The sequence below is a fragment of the Macrobrachium nipponense genome, chromosome 28 (assembly GCF_015104395.2).
Source record: "Macrobrachium nipponense isolate FS-2020 chromosome 28, ASM1510439v2, whole genome shotgun sequence".
In the NCBI taxonomy this organism is placed as follows: domain Eukaryota; kingdom Metazoa; phylum Arthropoda; class Malacostraca; order Decapoda; family Palaemonidae; genus Macrobrachium; species Macrobrachium nipponense.
In genome coordinates this window covers 53,640,278-53,654,698 of record NC_087217.1, presented here as the reverse complement: position 1 = coordinate 53,654,698, position 14,421 = coordinate 53,640,278, and the positions used below count along the sequence as shown (strand labels likewise).

The 14,421-nt window shown below is 36.2% G+C and overlaps 1 protein-coding gene across 1 annotated transcript in view; it reads left to right on the top strand.

Moving 5' to 3' along the window:
* Window positions 1–8,991, top strand: part of LOC135201744 (uncharacterized) — an 87,023-nt gene extending 78,032 nt beyond the window's left edge. Inside the window, 9 exon segments of the mRNA XM_064230956.1 lie at window positions 271–331; window positions 801–947; window positions 1,385–1,605; window positions 2,235–2,421; window positions 3,125–3,330; window positions 3,332–3,344; window positions 3,596–3,705; window positions 4,250–4,370; window positions 5,389–8,991. Coding sequence (XP_064087026.1) covers window positions 271–331; window positions 801–947; window positions 1,385–1,605; window positions 2,235–2,421; window positions 3,125–3,330; window positions 3,332–3,344; window positions 3,596–3,705; window positions 4,250–4,370; window positions 5,389–5,531 — 1,209 coding nt within the window. The 3' untranslated portion in view covers window positions 5,532–8,991.
* Window positions 8,992–14,421: the final 5,430 nt, after the last annotated feature.

Below are 14,421 nucleotides of genomic sequence, written 5' to 3'. Positions count from 1 at the left end.
TCAATTTGCAGATCTCTAGCCTCAGTAGTTTTAAGACCTGAGGGCGGACTGACAGGCTAATAGTCATCTCAATAGTTTTCTTTAATGGAAAACTAAAATGAAGTTGATAAACAGAATTCCATCAAGATGAGGTGTTGCTTGGAAAAACTGATATTCAATAGCAACACCACTTTCTTTCTAGGCCTACTACTGAGATTTTGTGCAAGGAATCTCATCATAAAGCCTACAGTCTGAAGCATGCATACCTGATTCTTGATTATTCTCTTCCAGCATTTCAACGCAACACCAGTGTCTGCAGCAATTCCGTACAAAAGATTCACAGTCATACCAGGTAAGTAATATAAGCTTGTGAAGTGATTAACTATCAGAAGAGATTATAAGTTTGAGAAAGGTAGAAGACAAAAGAAAAACCGAGAGCACTAAAATTCGACAGTTTGGTCTGAACACACCAAAGGGAAAGTGTGCCCTACAGAGTACAACCATTAGGCCCCTTCCCCCCAAAATGTCACGGATTACGAATTTCATCATAAATGAAAATCACCCATTAGCGTACCTAGGTGTATATCATGCACTCCCTAAACTCTTGGTGATCATGAGATCTGACAATTTTAAGGTTGCACTATCTGTGCATATTAAAACTTAAATTCTTGAAGCTTTTTTCTGGCTTCAGTCACCTTATCTTTGATGATTTTGGGGGTTTCTGGGTGTCATAAGCTTTAGACGCTTACAGTGCCTGAGCTGTAAGAAATTTGTTTCCACTGAATAATATTCATTACATAATCCTTTATAAATACTTGCAGGAAACCGATACAGAATGCGACTAATAAACGCGGCTGTCCTTAATTGTCCGGTTACTGTTGCCATTGAACAACACATCCTGACAGTCATAGAAACTGACGGGAATCCCATTGTTCCTGTCAACACATCTTCACTCGTCATCTATCCAGGTATGATAGAATAAAACAGAGGAATATCTAGTGCATAGTTAACTGTTAACATACGATTTCGATTGTATTCACTGCTAAAGGGACTGGTTCTGCTAGATAGAAAGATTACGGCTAACGCTACAGTTAGGCCTATAAATGAAGAAATAACATTGTTAACTAAGGAGATAAGTAGATTAACATGAACTGCAAACATGTGATGTTGATTGTTTTCATTGCACAAAGGGAATAATGGTTTCACTAAACAGACACCTCATGGGTTACATTACAATAGACCTATAAATGAAGGCAGAACATTGTTTACTATAAAGATAAACAGAGCAATGTCAACTGATCCACCCGAAGAAATTCATTTGATCGTGAATTATTTATGAATTCCTGATTGTAACCAATTGCAGATTTACAAAAGCAACCGTTCAGTTACGACATTTACATTGCAGGTGAGCGGTTTGACGTGGTCGTACACCCTACACCAGACAAATCAGGAAGCTTTTGGATAAGTTTTATGGGAGGGGTTGACTGCGCGGTGACGGCTGCGCACCAGTTTGCAGTTCTGGAATATGAGCGCTTTCCTCATCAGAGCCAAAACGTTCACGACAGAGCTGTCATTCAAAGGATGTCCCCTAAACCCGTTTTCACAGAAGTTCCACCAGAGGGAGTGGTAAGATTCCCGTTCTTCCATCTGTGTAAATTTGAATCTTCGCTGTATAAGAGCTAGACTGATTTTATGATTATGGTACTAAAGCCACTATAGAATGTATACTTGTTAACCATCTCTACGCTTGTATGATAATGGTACTAAAACCACTGTAGAATGTGCTTGTTAACCAATATTGTTACAGTACTAAGTAAGAAGTTGTCTCATTATATAAATTCTATAGTAAATTTTAATCTTCTCTGCATATGAACTAGACCGATTGTATGACTATGGTACTAAAACCACTGTAGAATGTAAATTTGTTAACCAACATCTTTACAGTTCTAAATAAGAAGTTGTCTCATTATATAAATACTATAGCAAATTGGAGTCTTCACTGCATATGAACTAGACTGATTGTATGATTATGGTACTAAGCCACTGTAGAAAGTACTTGTTAACCAATATCTTTACAGTTCTAAGTAAGAAGTTGTCTCATTATATGAATACTATAGTAAATCTTAATCTTCTCTGCATATGAACTAGACCGATTGTATGATTACGGTACTAAAACCAGTAAGGAGTTGTCTCATTATAATAGTAACGAAACTATTGCAGAATAATCTTGCTCTAACCAAAACACCTTTTTACAGCAAGTCAACAGCATCAACAGCGCTTGTTACGACGATCTGATATGTGCGAGGGACCTGAGATCACTGAAGCCCCTACCGGCAGATTTGGCGGACCCCAGGGCCAACTTCACGTTCTACCTAGCTTTCGAAATGCGCAGAATACACAACCCTCAATTCTACTCAAGAATGTTCTACGACTTCAATCTAAGTAAGGGATGAGTTATGTAACGAAAAACTGATACGAAAGATATTTAGGAAATTTTCAGAATTTAGTACCTTATTATTATTATTACTACTAGCAAATTAGGGGGAGGGTGGGGTGGGGTTAGGATGAAACCCCATTGTAAGCCATCTTAGGGGTCCCCACTATAACCCTGCCAAGTTTTATGCCCATCGGACCAGCCGTTTGGTAGTGATTGAATGACAGACGGACGGACAGACATAACGCCCATTATAGTAAGATTATTATTATTTTGTTCTAAAGGGTCCACAATAATACAAAGTGTTAAGAGTCCGAGTATAATTTTTAAGACTTTACAAAAAGCTTTCGAACCCTTCCCTGGGTTCATCTTCAGAAAATGAAACTTATTCAAACGGATTAAGCCCATAGGGGCCACTATCTTGAAATTCAAGCTTCCAAAAAATATGGTGCTCATTTGAAATCAGAAGGTAATATATCAGAAGGTAATAGGCTATACAGAAAGAAGAGATAAGTTATAATAACAAAAATAAATTAAATAAAAAAATGAAGTGGTAAAACTGTCAGTAAACTATAAAATACAAGAATTGCTTAAGTGCAGTAATGCATTGCATGTTCTTTTAAACCTTTCAGGTTCCAAAATATTGTGTTGAATCTCATCTCATTATGAATTTTTTTTAACTTGGTCATTTTTCTTTTATTTGTCCAACAGTGTCGGAAGAACAACAGATCCCAACACCTCAGATTAATAACCTGTCGTTCATGCCCCAGTCTGTACCTCTACTCCTTAACATTGGGAACAACGACCACAAGATGTGTAATGCTGACACAGCAATACCTACTAAGAACTGCCATGAGGATTACTGTGAATGCCTCCACATGTACAAAGTTCCTTTAGGAGCTTCAGTTGATCTCGTTTTTGATAGACGAAGGTAAGATTTCTAAAAGTCAATTTTAACATAATGTTCAAATGGCCAATCCAGTACCTGAAAGATTGTTCAAGTTTGAATTTGATGGCTGTAAACTGAATAACAACGCACTGTACCATAATGTTTCTTCAGTGATACCACTACAATATTTGAACAGTCTTTGGTTCAGGGTCAATAGATGGTTTCTGTTTTCAGCAAAAAGTACTTCAGAGTGTCATCAAATTCATTACCATTCATCAAATCGTTCATTTCAGGGCAATACGGTGATGAAAACCACCCTGTACACCTACATGGAAACAATTTTTGGGTCATTGGGCAAGACAGACCACATGATGTGGTTGGCTCTTCTATCACCCGCAGTGAGGTAAGTTCGCCAGGAACAAGAGGCTTCTGTACAATGATACTAAACAATGATATAAAATTGGATGTTTCTTTTTGCATTTGAGAAATCTTACAGGTTAGAAAGCTGTCTATCATGTTGATGACTGGATATAAATGGAAGATAGGGTATCATTTTCATCACTGCTGTATTTCCCTACTTCAAAATCAGGTTTCTGTACAGTTAATCTTGAACCAATATTAGGCACTACAACAGTATTGATCCTTTGGTTTATTATTAAGGGAAGAAACTGGAGCTGACTAATGTCTAAAACGCCTTACTGGAAATGTAAAGTTTTTATTCAATAGAGCATAACCATAATCATTAGTCATCCTGCAATTGCAGGACACTGTCATCAGGGAATTTATTTACAAAACAATATTCACAAAGAGGGTAATGATTAGATTTGCTGTACTGGAAAGATGAAATTTCAACCAGAGCACTTACTGTCACAGTCATGCCCAGTAATAAAGAAGAGACAGTAAATTAGGAAGTAACATTGGCAACTTACCTTCTCTGCTTCTTGCAGGTAATGGATATGGATGCCAGAAATGGCTTGACAAGGAACTTAGACCACCCTCCTTTGAAGGATACCGTCACGATCCCAGACGGAGGTTACACCATCATCAGATTCAAAGCAGATAACCCAGGTAAGGTTATAATGACAGGTGCTCAAGATGCTTGATTCAAATTCCAAATGATTTATATTACATTACGCTGGAATATTTTCCTCTGACTATTACAAAATATTTGGCAGGATATCAGTCATTTTTACTTCCTGGAGATGTTATAAAGATTAAATTTCAACTTTTTCTCTTGTTTACATGTTTTCATCAGTCTGGTTTTAGTTTGACAAGGATTAGCTGACTACGCAATTTTCAAAAATATTATTGGGACAACAGACTTGTTACAAAAGTGGTCAGAGTATATGGATACTTTATTTTATAGTGAGTTTGCACTACAATAACAAGTAAAAAAAATGCTTCGGCGCAATCGAGTTTTCTGTAAATCGTATAATCAAGGCCACCGAAAATAGATCTATCTTTCGGTGGTCTCGGTATAATTATGTAGTTCCGAGATGCACGATTATGGCTAACGTTAACCTTGAATAAAATAAAAAACCACTGATGCTAGAGGGCTGCAATTTGGTCTGTTTGATGATTGGAGGGTGGTTGGCCAATATACCAAATTGCAGCTTTCTAGCCTTAATAGGTTTTAAGATCTGTGGACAGACAATAAAAGTGAATAGAAAAAAGTGCGGACGTAGAGACAAAGCCGGCACAATAGTTTTCATTTACAGAAAACTAAAATGATGACGGAAGTCTGATCATTATCTTTGATAATATTTTCCTCCTTTGCTAACTAGGGTAGAGTTCCTCGTTGGACGAGTGGTTTTCGCGCTCGGCTACCAATCCGGTGGGCTGAAGTTCGATTCTCGGCTCGGCCAACGTGGAATCAGAGAAATTTATTTCTGGTGATAGAAATTCATTTCTCGATACATAATGTGGTTCGGATCCCACAATAAGCTGTAGGTCCCGTTGCTAAGTGACCAATTGTTTCCTAGCCACGTAAAAAATATCTAATAATCCTTCGGACCAGCCCTAGGAGAGCTGTTAATCAGTTCAGTGGTCTGGTTAAACTAAGATATACTTAATATTTCCTAACTAGGGTACTGGTTACTTCACTGCCATCTGCTGTTCCATTCGGAGGCTGGAATGAACCTGGTCATAAAGGCCGGGGAGGACAAGGATATGCCAGAGGTGCCAGCCGATTACCCCCGCTGTGGAAGTTACAGGAACGTAGGACTTTGATGAAATCATTCGGTGATTTGTTAAAGATTCTGGACATTCCAAAAATTGTTGGCTGTTTTTTTGCTATTGTGATCTCTAATTTAAGATAATGTTGGAGAGAGAGAGAGAGAGAGGGGGAGAGAGTGAGAGTTAAGTCGATGGTGTCAAGTGACTGTAGCTGCAATAAACTATAGACTGCATCACAATCATTTTCTGGTAAGGCAAACTTATATATAATAAAAATCTTCTGCAGTGCTTTCATATTCATAAAACTGTATATGAAGTCGTTTTGCCTTTCATGAGGGAACACGTGGACTAGAATACTCACCAAACCCTGAAGCAATGAGGAAATAACATTATACTGCCTTCATCCCATCCGCAATACTCATGAAACGTCCAAGTGATCAAACAAGCAAAAATATGCGCTCATTCACCAGTCCAGCTTCTCCAGTGGTTCCACAAATAGTCATGTCACAACGACACCTGGATTCTTGTGATAAAAGACATTAAGTCTAAGTGACCGTTGCTTTTAAGCTGTATTGATAATTTTGCTACAATGGGGTACAGTACGGCTAGAAGTGCATGTTGATAATATCTAACATTAGTTTTTGTAAAATACGACCCAACTTAATCAGTGGTGTGGTGCTCAGAATAGTCTTATATTGGAGTTTTGGTGTGGTGATGGACCAGGTTGACAAGAAGCAGAAAAATATGTTGAAACCAGTGTTGCCGTTTTGAGGAATTTCGTCTACTAGTGTGGTTTTCTAGTGACATCTGGCAACCCTCTGTGGATATTCTGACCACAGCCACGGCACTGAGGAATAAAATTCTTCACTTTGCCTTTTTATGTTCTATTATGAAAATAAGGTTATAAAACATATCCTCCTTATTTATACAAATGAATTTTATTGAAATCCTTTATTTTTCTTCGTCAAAAATACTTTACGTTAAGCTGGTGACGTGTAGTTTTTTTTAACGTCACGGAAAATAATTCTACATAAAAAAATACGCATTCTAACTATTACATTTTCCGTATCCTAACCATTAAATCATAAATAACGTAAAAAATCAGATTATCTGCTTATGGTAACACTGCTAAAAGCCAATGTTGTGAAGAAAAAACGGCATCGCTGGTTGAAACTTGCTATATTATTGATTCAAGACACTAGCCACAAATAGTTTCCATAGCTACCCAGTAATAAAATTCAACAAAATTAAGGTGAAACGCCTATTTGTCATATGCTACAACCCTGTTCCATCAAAAGTAAGATTACAAACACTTTATACTCATGTACGGTAAAGTGAAATGATAATACTGTATTATGTAGGCGAAGAGCACTTTGAAGTAAAGGTTGTTTTAAAAACTAATCCATATTAGCCTAAAGAAATGGGATTCACTGCCTTTGTCCTTAATCCTTAATACTGTATATGCATATATTAGAATGCTGGAACGTATAATGACAAAAAAATGACATTGAATTTTTCTTGAGATTATGTTTTAATGTAAGGAACAAGATAAACCGCCATTGCTGAATTACCATACAAGGATAAAAGCCCTACACGTAGTTCTGTTTCATGATGTAAACTAATGAAAACAATAATCCTACAAAAACAATGCATATAAAGTAATTATTATTTTACTGTATCATTTCACAAAATCAAGAAGTAAAATGCAATAAATTTTTTCTGTAAATATTTAAAAACGAGCAATGTCAATGAATACCAGTGAATCCTTGTTTTTTGTATTTGCCATATTAAACAGAGTGAAGTTATGTAATATTAAACAGAAGGTGAAGTTACATAATGTTAAACAGAGGTGTGGTTATGTTGTATTAAACAGTGAATTATATATTAAACAGAGGGTGAAGTTATGTTAGCAGTGAAGTTATGCTGTTTTAAACAGAAGGTAGAGTTATGTATAATAATACACAGAATGAAGTTATGTTATATTTAACAGAAGTTGATGTAATGTTAAACAGAGAATGACTTATGTAACATTAAACAAGGCGTGAAGTTAAGTTGTATTAAACAGAATGTGAAGTTATATAATACTAAAAAGAATGTGAAGTTCTGTAATATTAAACAGAGAGTGAGGGTATGCTGCAATAAACAGGAGGTGAAGTTTTGTAATATTAAACAGAGAGAAGTTTGTTTTTTTAAACAGAAGGTGTAACTATGTAACATTATGCAGAATGAAGTTACGTTGTAGTAAACAGATGAGGTTATGTAATATTAAACAGAGAGTGAAGTAACGTTGTTCTACATACAAGATCAAGTTATATTCAGTGTGAAGTTATGTCATCTTAAACACAGGGTAGAGTTACTTCCTTCATTTGAAAGTACTGTACCATTTGGCATAGCTGAATATTAAAAAAAACAATATTTCTAAAATTTCTTCACTTCAGTTATGTGCAAGTTTCATTCTACTGTATTCGTAACAGCTTTGTCGTGTCAAGGCTTAGACGAGTTCATGAAAAGACTTATAAAATAATATCACACTTTCTCTAATAGTGCCATTACATTTGTGTGATATGTATATGATAAGTTATATCTAGATGGTTGGACTAAGTTTAATGTTGACTGAAAATGTTTTTTCATCATATAAATGTATTAATGTGGAAGAATGAGTTCTACAGTATACTGGCTACAAAAAATACTCCATTTAACATGACATACTCAATGTTTACGGTAGCTCCAACTGTCACTCAAGATTTTTAAAAAATATACTGTAGCATCCTGAAATTATTTCTTGAATTAGTTTTAAAACCTTAATTTTTTGTTGACGTGTTGTACAGATTTTTATTACTGCAATTACCTTTAGTATATCTAGTAAGGCATAATTCATACGTTAGTAGAGAATAAATTGTATCCCTTTTGTTTTCAGCCACAAGTTTGTGTATTTATTACTTACAGAAAAAACAATCCATGACATACACTGGCTTCATTTTTTACATGCAACTTCATTTTACAATAGTACCTGAGAACACACTCCCCTGAATTATACTGACTAGTTTGTCGGAATGCATACAATGTATACTGACTACTCTGTCAGAACACATATACATTGTATATTGAGTATTTTGTCAGGACTCATACACTATATGCCGACTACTTTGTCAGAACGCATGCACTGTATACAGGCTGCTTTACCAGAACGCATAAACTGTATACTGACTACTTTTTCAGGACGCATACAATGTATATTGAGTACTTTGCCAGAGCAGAAACATTGTATACTGAGTATTTGTCAGAATGCATACACTATATACTGAATACTTTGTCAGAACGCATATAATGTATACAGATTATTTTGTCAGATCGCATAAACTGTATATTAACTACTTTGGCAGAACGCAGACACTGTATACTGCCTGAAATGTTTGATGATGTATCCATAGGCAGTGTTTTTTTATATGAACCTTTATGAGATGCAACATTCATGTTATCTTGCAAGTTTTGTCATAAAAGTCTGATGTATAAAGTGGTTTTTCCTTTACACAGCATGCTAAAGTAATGAGAAAAATAAACCTACATTTACCTTGAGTTACAAGTTGAGTCTTTGATTATATTCAGTTTTAGGTACATTTCGATTGATGTTTTAATAATAATAATTAATGATATGGACATTCTTGAACCCCTACAGCATTCTCGCTATGATCATTTTTATTAATGAATAATTCAAACAGACAGTTGATTTAAAAATGTTTTCTTCCAAAGCTGGGGCAAATTCTGGTTTCACAAGAATTGCCTGGTCTGCTAACAATAGCTACCAAGTTATTTAGGCTGTTAAAGTAATTGATCATTACCAAAGGACCTTCTGACATATTGTTTGTTTGTTTCTATGGTGTTTTTACGTTGCATAGAACTAGTGGTTATTCAGCAACGGGACCAATGGCTTTACGTGACTTCCGAACCACGTCGAGAGTGAACTTATATCACCAGAAATACGCATCTCTAACACCTCAATGGAATGCCCGACAATCGAACTCGCGGCCAACGAGGTGGCAGATCAAGACCATACCTATCACGCCTCCGAGGCGCTTCATCGTGACATATTGTAGAAGAACTCCCACTAAAAAGATATGAGAATCTTTAAATAGGACACAATCGAATCCTCTGTCCAAGAGACTGGAGGTCCTTTTATTTGCTCTATTTGAGGTTTTTCTAAAACACCCACGGACTTTGGATGAAGAGCAATTCCTTATGGAAAATAGGTATACCATCTCAGAAGTTATACTTGGGACATGAAGGTCTATTTACAATGAAATTAAAATTAAATCCCTGCGAAGATGAAAGTACTAAAGGATGAGGGTGAGAGAAGCGCCTCAGTGGCGTGGTCGGTATGGCGTTGGCGTGCCACCTCGGTGGCCGCGAGTTCGATTCTCTGGCATTCCATTGAGGGGAGAGAGATGCGTATTTCTGGTGATAAAAGTTCACTGGTCCCGTTGCTAAATAACCACTGGTTCCATGCAACGTAAACACTCCATAAAAACAAAACAAAAACTAAAGGATGAGATGACCTTTCAAACAGGTGAAGGTTTATAACAAAATCAGCACTTTCTGTGATATTTGGAATGCTAGAAGAAAAACTTCAAGCATATCCCAAACCTTGGCAAATGCAAGTTTTTCCAAAAAAGAAACCTCCAGTAGGCAAAGATCTGTAAATTGTGGGATCTCGGTTGCACCAAGGGGCAGCTGGGCTATAAATTCATTGTGTAGTACTTGGTACATGCTGCCTTGTGCTTTTAATAGCATCAAGGTGCAACTGATTTTCAAGTAAGAAATGAATGGTTCTTCATTTTCAGGACTTGCAACAGTCTAGTGAACAGGATAGCTCTTGGGGAGACTCCTAAAGTTGATACAGCTGCTAAGAAAGGGTTACTTTGGAAGAAGTCACTTTTGAATTTCCAGGTTCGTTATCATAACAGCCATGTGGCTGGCTGGAAGCTGAATAGAAATAAGGTTTTGGTGAAGTTGTGCGAAGCCACTGTTGATGATTGGGAGGGCATGAAGACCACATGCCTTTAAAAGCCTGATATATTTTTGTACATAACATTATGGTTTGTTTGTATGGTGTTTTTACGTTGCATGGAACCAGTGGTTATTCAACAAAGGGACCAACGGCCTTACGTGACTTCCGAACCACGTCGAGAGTGAAATTCTATCACCAGAAATACACAATTTTCTGGTCTTTGATGCTGGTTTTCATCTAGCTACTCGATTACCTCTCTCAATCATTGTCCATCCCTTCTCATTAACCATCCAAACGTTCTCATTTCCTGAGACTTCGAGGTATTTTCCTGCCAGTGCATTTTCTTTGAAAGTGGTCAAGTCTCAGAGTATAGGCCTTCATGCTCTTTTTAATAATGGGATGCTCTCGTTTACCAGTGGTCTAATCTAAGAAACTCTTCCACTTTGTGCTGCTGTTGCTGCTACTTTTTGAATACTTTTGCAAAACTTGCTTTGCGACCAAGGGTAGCCCCCTTAAATACCTTGAATGTCTTACCTCTTCCACATTCGCTAAATATCTCTTACGTTATATTTTGCAATCATAAGTATTTCCTACCGTGCAGCACTTACAGGGCATACAGTACTTCTAACTGCCCATTTTCCTTAATTCGTTGCCAGTCGCCATAAGCTTTATTTTAGTTACAATTATTTTCAGTCATCTCTCAATATAACTATACCATTTTTTAAACATTTCTGCAACCTCTCTGATGCAGATGCTGGGTCATTTACATAGCATAGCATCTCCCAAGGGCCTCTCTTGCTGGACTTCTTCGCAACTGCTTCCATTGATGCTGAGCCTTGGGCACTAAAGTTATTTCAAATTCTTATGTCATACTTGCTAATTTGTTCACTCTAGATTTTGTTAGGTAGAATTATATTACTATCACAATAGGACACCATTGCTGTTTCGTTCACATGTCAAAAGAATGCTTCTTGAAGATCCTTCATAAGAATATAACGACATCATTAAATGCATGTGAATAACATTTGTTGAATATCATCCTCAAAATACATCCTGCAATAACTAATAAACTTCTGATATGTCCCTTCAACATTTCTTTATTTTTTTGTGCCTAACATTCCTCACGAAGTATGCCTACGGTTACCAACGTCAGGTATTCAGATCATCTGAAGTGAACAGCATAAAATGGAAATGCGTCTTCAATATACGTATTTATAACATATTAAGTCTTCGAGTATAAACTTTTCGTATATCGAATGAATCTACCAACATTCGTACACAACCATTCTAAATGCTTTAGTACACCATTAAATGCCTTTTATTGCCATAATACATAATAGAAAACGGGTCAATTTGTATTTTAGCGTAAACTATAAAGAAGAAAGCACTTCGCACTGAGACTTCTACCACTAGCAATTATTTTTTTTAATTGGAAAATATTAGCGGAAATCGGTGTATAACATTACGAAGCTACATTGGATAAAAGTAAAGAAGACAGCCGCACGAAGATATTGTTTAGTAATATAATTTTTGGCTAAACACTATACTAGAATAGGGTGTATATAATAATGCAGTACAAGTGAGATAATCTGACTAAACCTACCAGGTTAATGAGAAATTTACCATTTTTTGTTTATGTTTGTATGCTCATCCCCAAGGGGCTGGTACTATAAATGGGGGAAGCCCCGAGGGGCGCGGCATTTATAAAGTACTAGCCCCTCAGTGATGAAAATAAAAACACAGAAAATACGGCAAATTTCTCATTATCTCGGTAAATTTTTCATATTAGCTCACCTATACTGCAGTAAATACGCCATTTTCTATATTCTTCGGTAAAAAAAAATTATATCAATAAATATGCCAATGACGCATTGTTCTAGAAAGTTCGATTTCCTACGGCAGCCGGATCCGTTGTTACAAAAATTGCACCGTATGATACCAAATAACAATCTAGGCCTATTGTTCCATTTAACTCTTTTGAAATGCTATACAGAAACTACTATAAAAATGGCAATGCACACACACACGCGGCCAAATCCAAAATCTAAAATTCAATTCTGACTAATTCTTTTGGCTTATTATTATTTTTTTGGGGGTGGGGGGTTGTCTATCACAGTCCTCCCATTCGACTGGGTGGTATTCATAGTGTGGGATTCCAGGTTGCATCCAGCCTCCTTAAAGTCCACTACTTTTCTTACTATGTGCGCTGTTTCTATTATTATTATTATTATAACGGAAAAAATTTCAAAGGAATGACCTAATTTAGGAAGTTTCATCAAAACAATGTTGCCGTGACATTGCAACACTACTTAGAAAAAAAAAAAAATCACGTATGAATCCAAATGCAGCAGATGCACAGGTATCTTAAAGAAACGACAATTTCCAGAATTATGGAAATGAATTGTAGGACTTTAGATATGAGCATTCGCTGGAAAGCTTGTCCCAGATTTCGCATACTTATGTTTTTAAGCAATTATGCAGTGCAATGTACATTTATTTTCATTACAATAAATGTTGGATCATCTGTGCGATATATTTTCACATTGGAAATCCCAAAATTCCAGAAGTTCATTTAGTAAATATGTACAAACTTTAGGCTTCATATGCTTCGCAATATCGTACTTATTGCCAAAGCATATATTGCAGAAGGAAGAAAACTTAATCCTTCTCATTATAATAATAACTTCAAGTGCTGGCAAATTAGTAATGCTTTATCTCTTCCTAGGCAAATGTCTTCACGCTAAATTATCACATACCTGAATATTTATCTAATGAGCACATACTGTTTGTAGTTTGTTTGGTGTTTTTACGTTGCATGGAACCAGTGGTTATTCAGCAACGGGACCAACGGTTTTACGTGACTTCCGAACCACGTCGAGAGTGAACTTCTATCACCAGAAATACACATCTCTCACCCCTCAGTGGAATGGCCGAGAATCGACCTCACGCCCACCGAGGTGGTGCGCCAACACCATACCGACCACGCCACTGAGGCGCTTAATGAGCACATATGAACCGCCAAACCCTTACTGAACTGTTGTGTACGAGCATACATGCAAAATACACATTTATACTCTATAACTAAACCTGAATGTGGAAAACCTATCTTTTATGTGAAACTGCCTAAATTTTTTTTATCTAATTAGCATTTATAAGCTGCCAAATCCTTACTGAACTATTAAGTATGAGTTTAAATGCAAAATGCACATTTATACTCTATAACTAAACCTGAAAATGGAAAACCTATTTTTTATGTGAAACTGACGAAAAGAATCCGGTGCAAATTGTGCTACTAAGACACCCAGGGGAATTTGAAAACTATAATGCGTATATTTTTTCGAAGCTCGATAGCATATTGCTATATCGAATTTCCCTTTTATTTCAAAGTCTATTTTGAGAGCCCAACTGGCGATATGGGACTTCATACCTGGTGGCCATTACAATCTTTAGTAGGTAAGCCCTTCTAAATGACATAAGTTCCGCTTGGTTGCATTCATTTAAAACTTTACGCATTGGATATAATAGATATGCCGTTAATCATGGCAAGATGTTTTCGAACGTGGACTTGAATTAATTTGTAAATGTTTATTCACAACGGAATTTTCATTTATATATATATATATATATATCTATATATGTATATATATATATATATATATATATTTATATATATACATATATATATATATATATATATATATATATATATATATATATATATATATTTGTGTGTGTGTGTATACTATCTAAAAATATAGATTGATAGATAGATAAATTAGTAAAGAAAATCTCTGCCTTTCTCCCAGAGATCTTCTAAAACAACTCCTCACATTCATCATATCCCTCTCTCTCTCTCTCTCTCTCTCTCTCTCTCTCTCTCTCTCTCTCTCTCTCTCTCTCTCTCTCTCTCTCTCCCTCTCAGGCTCCCCTGCGTCCCTC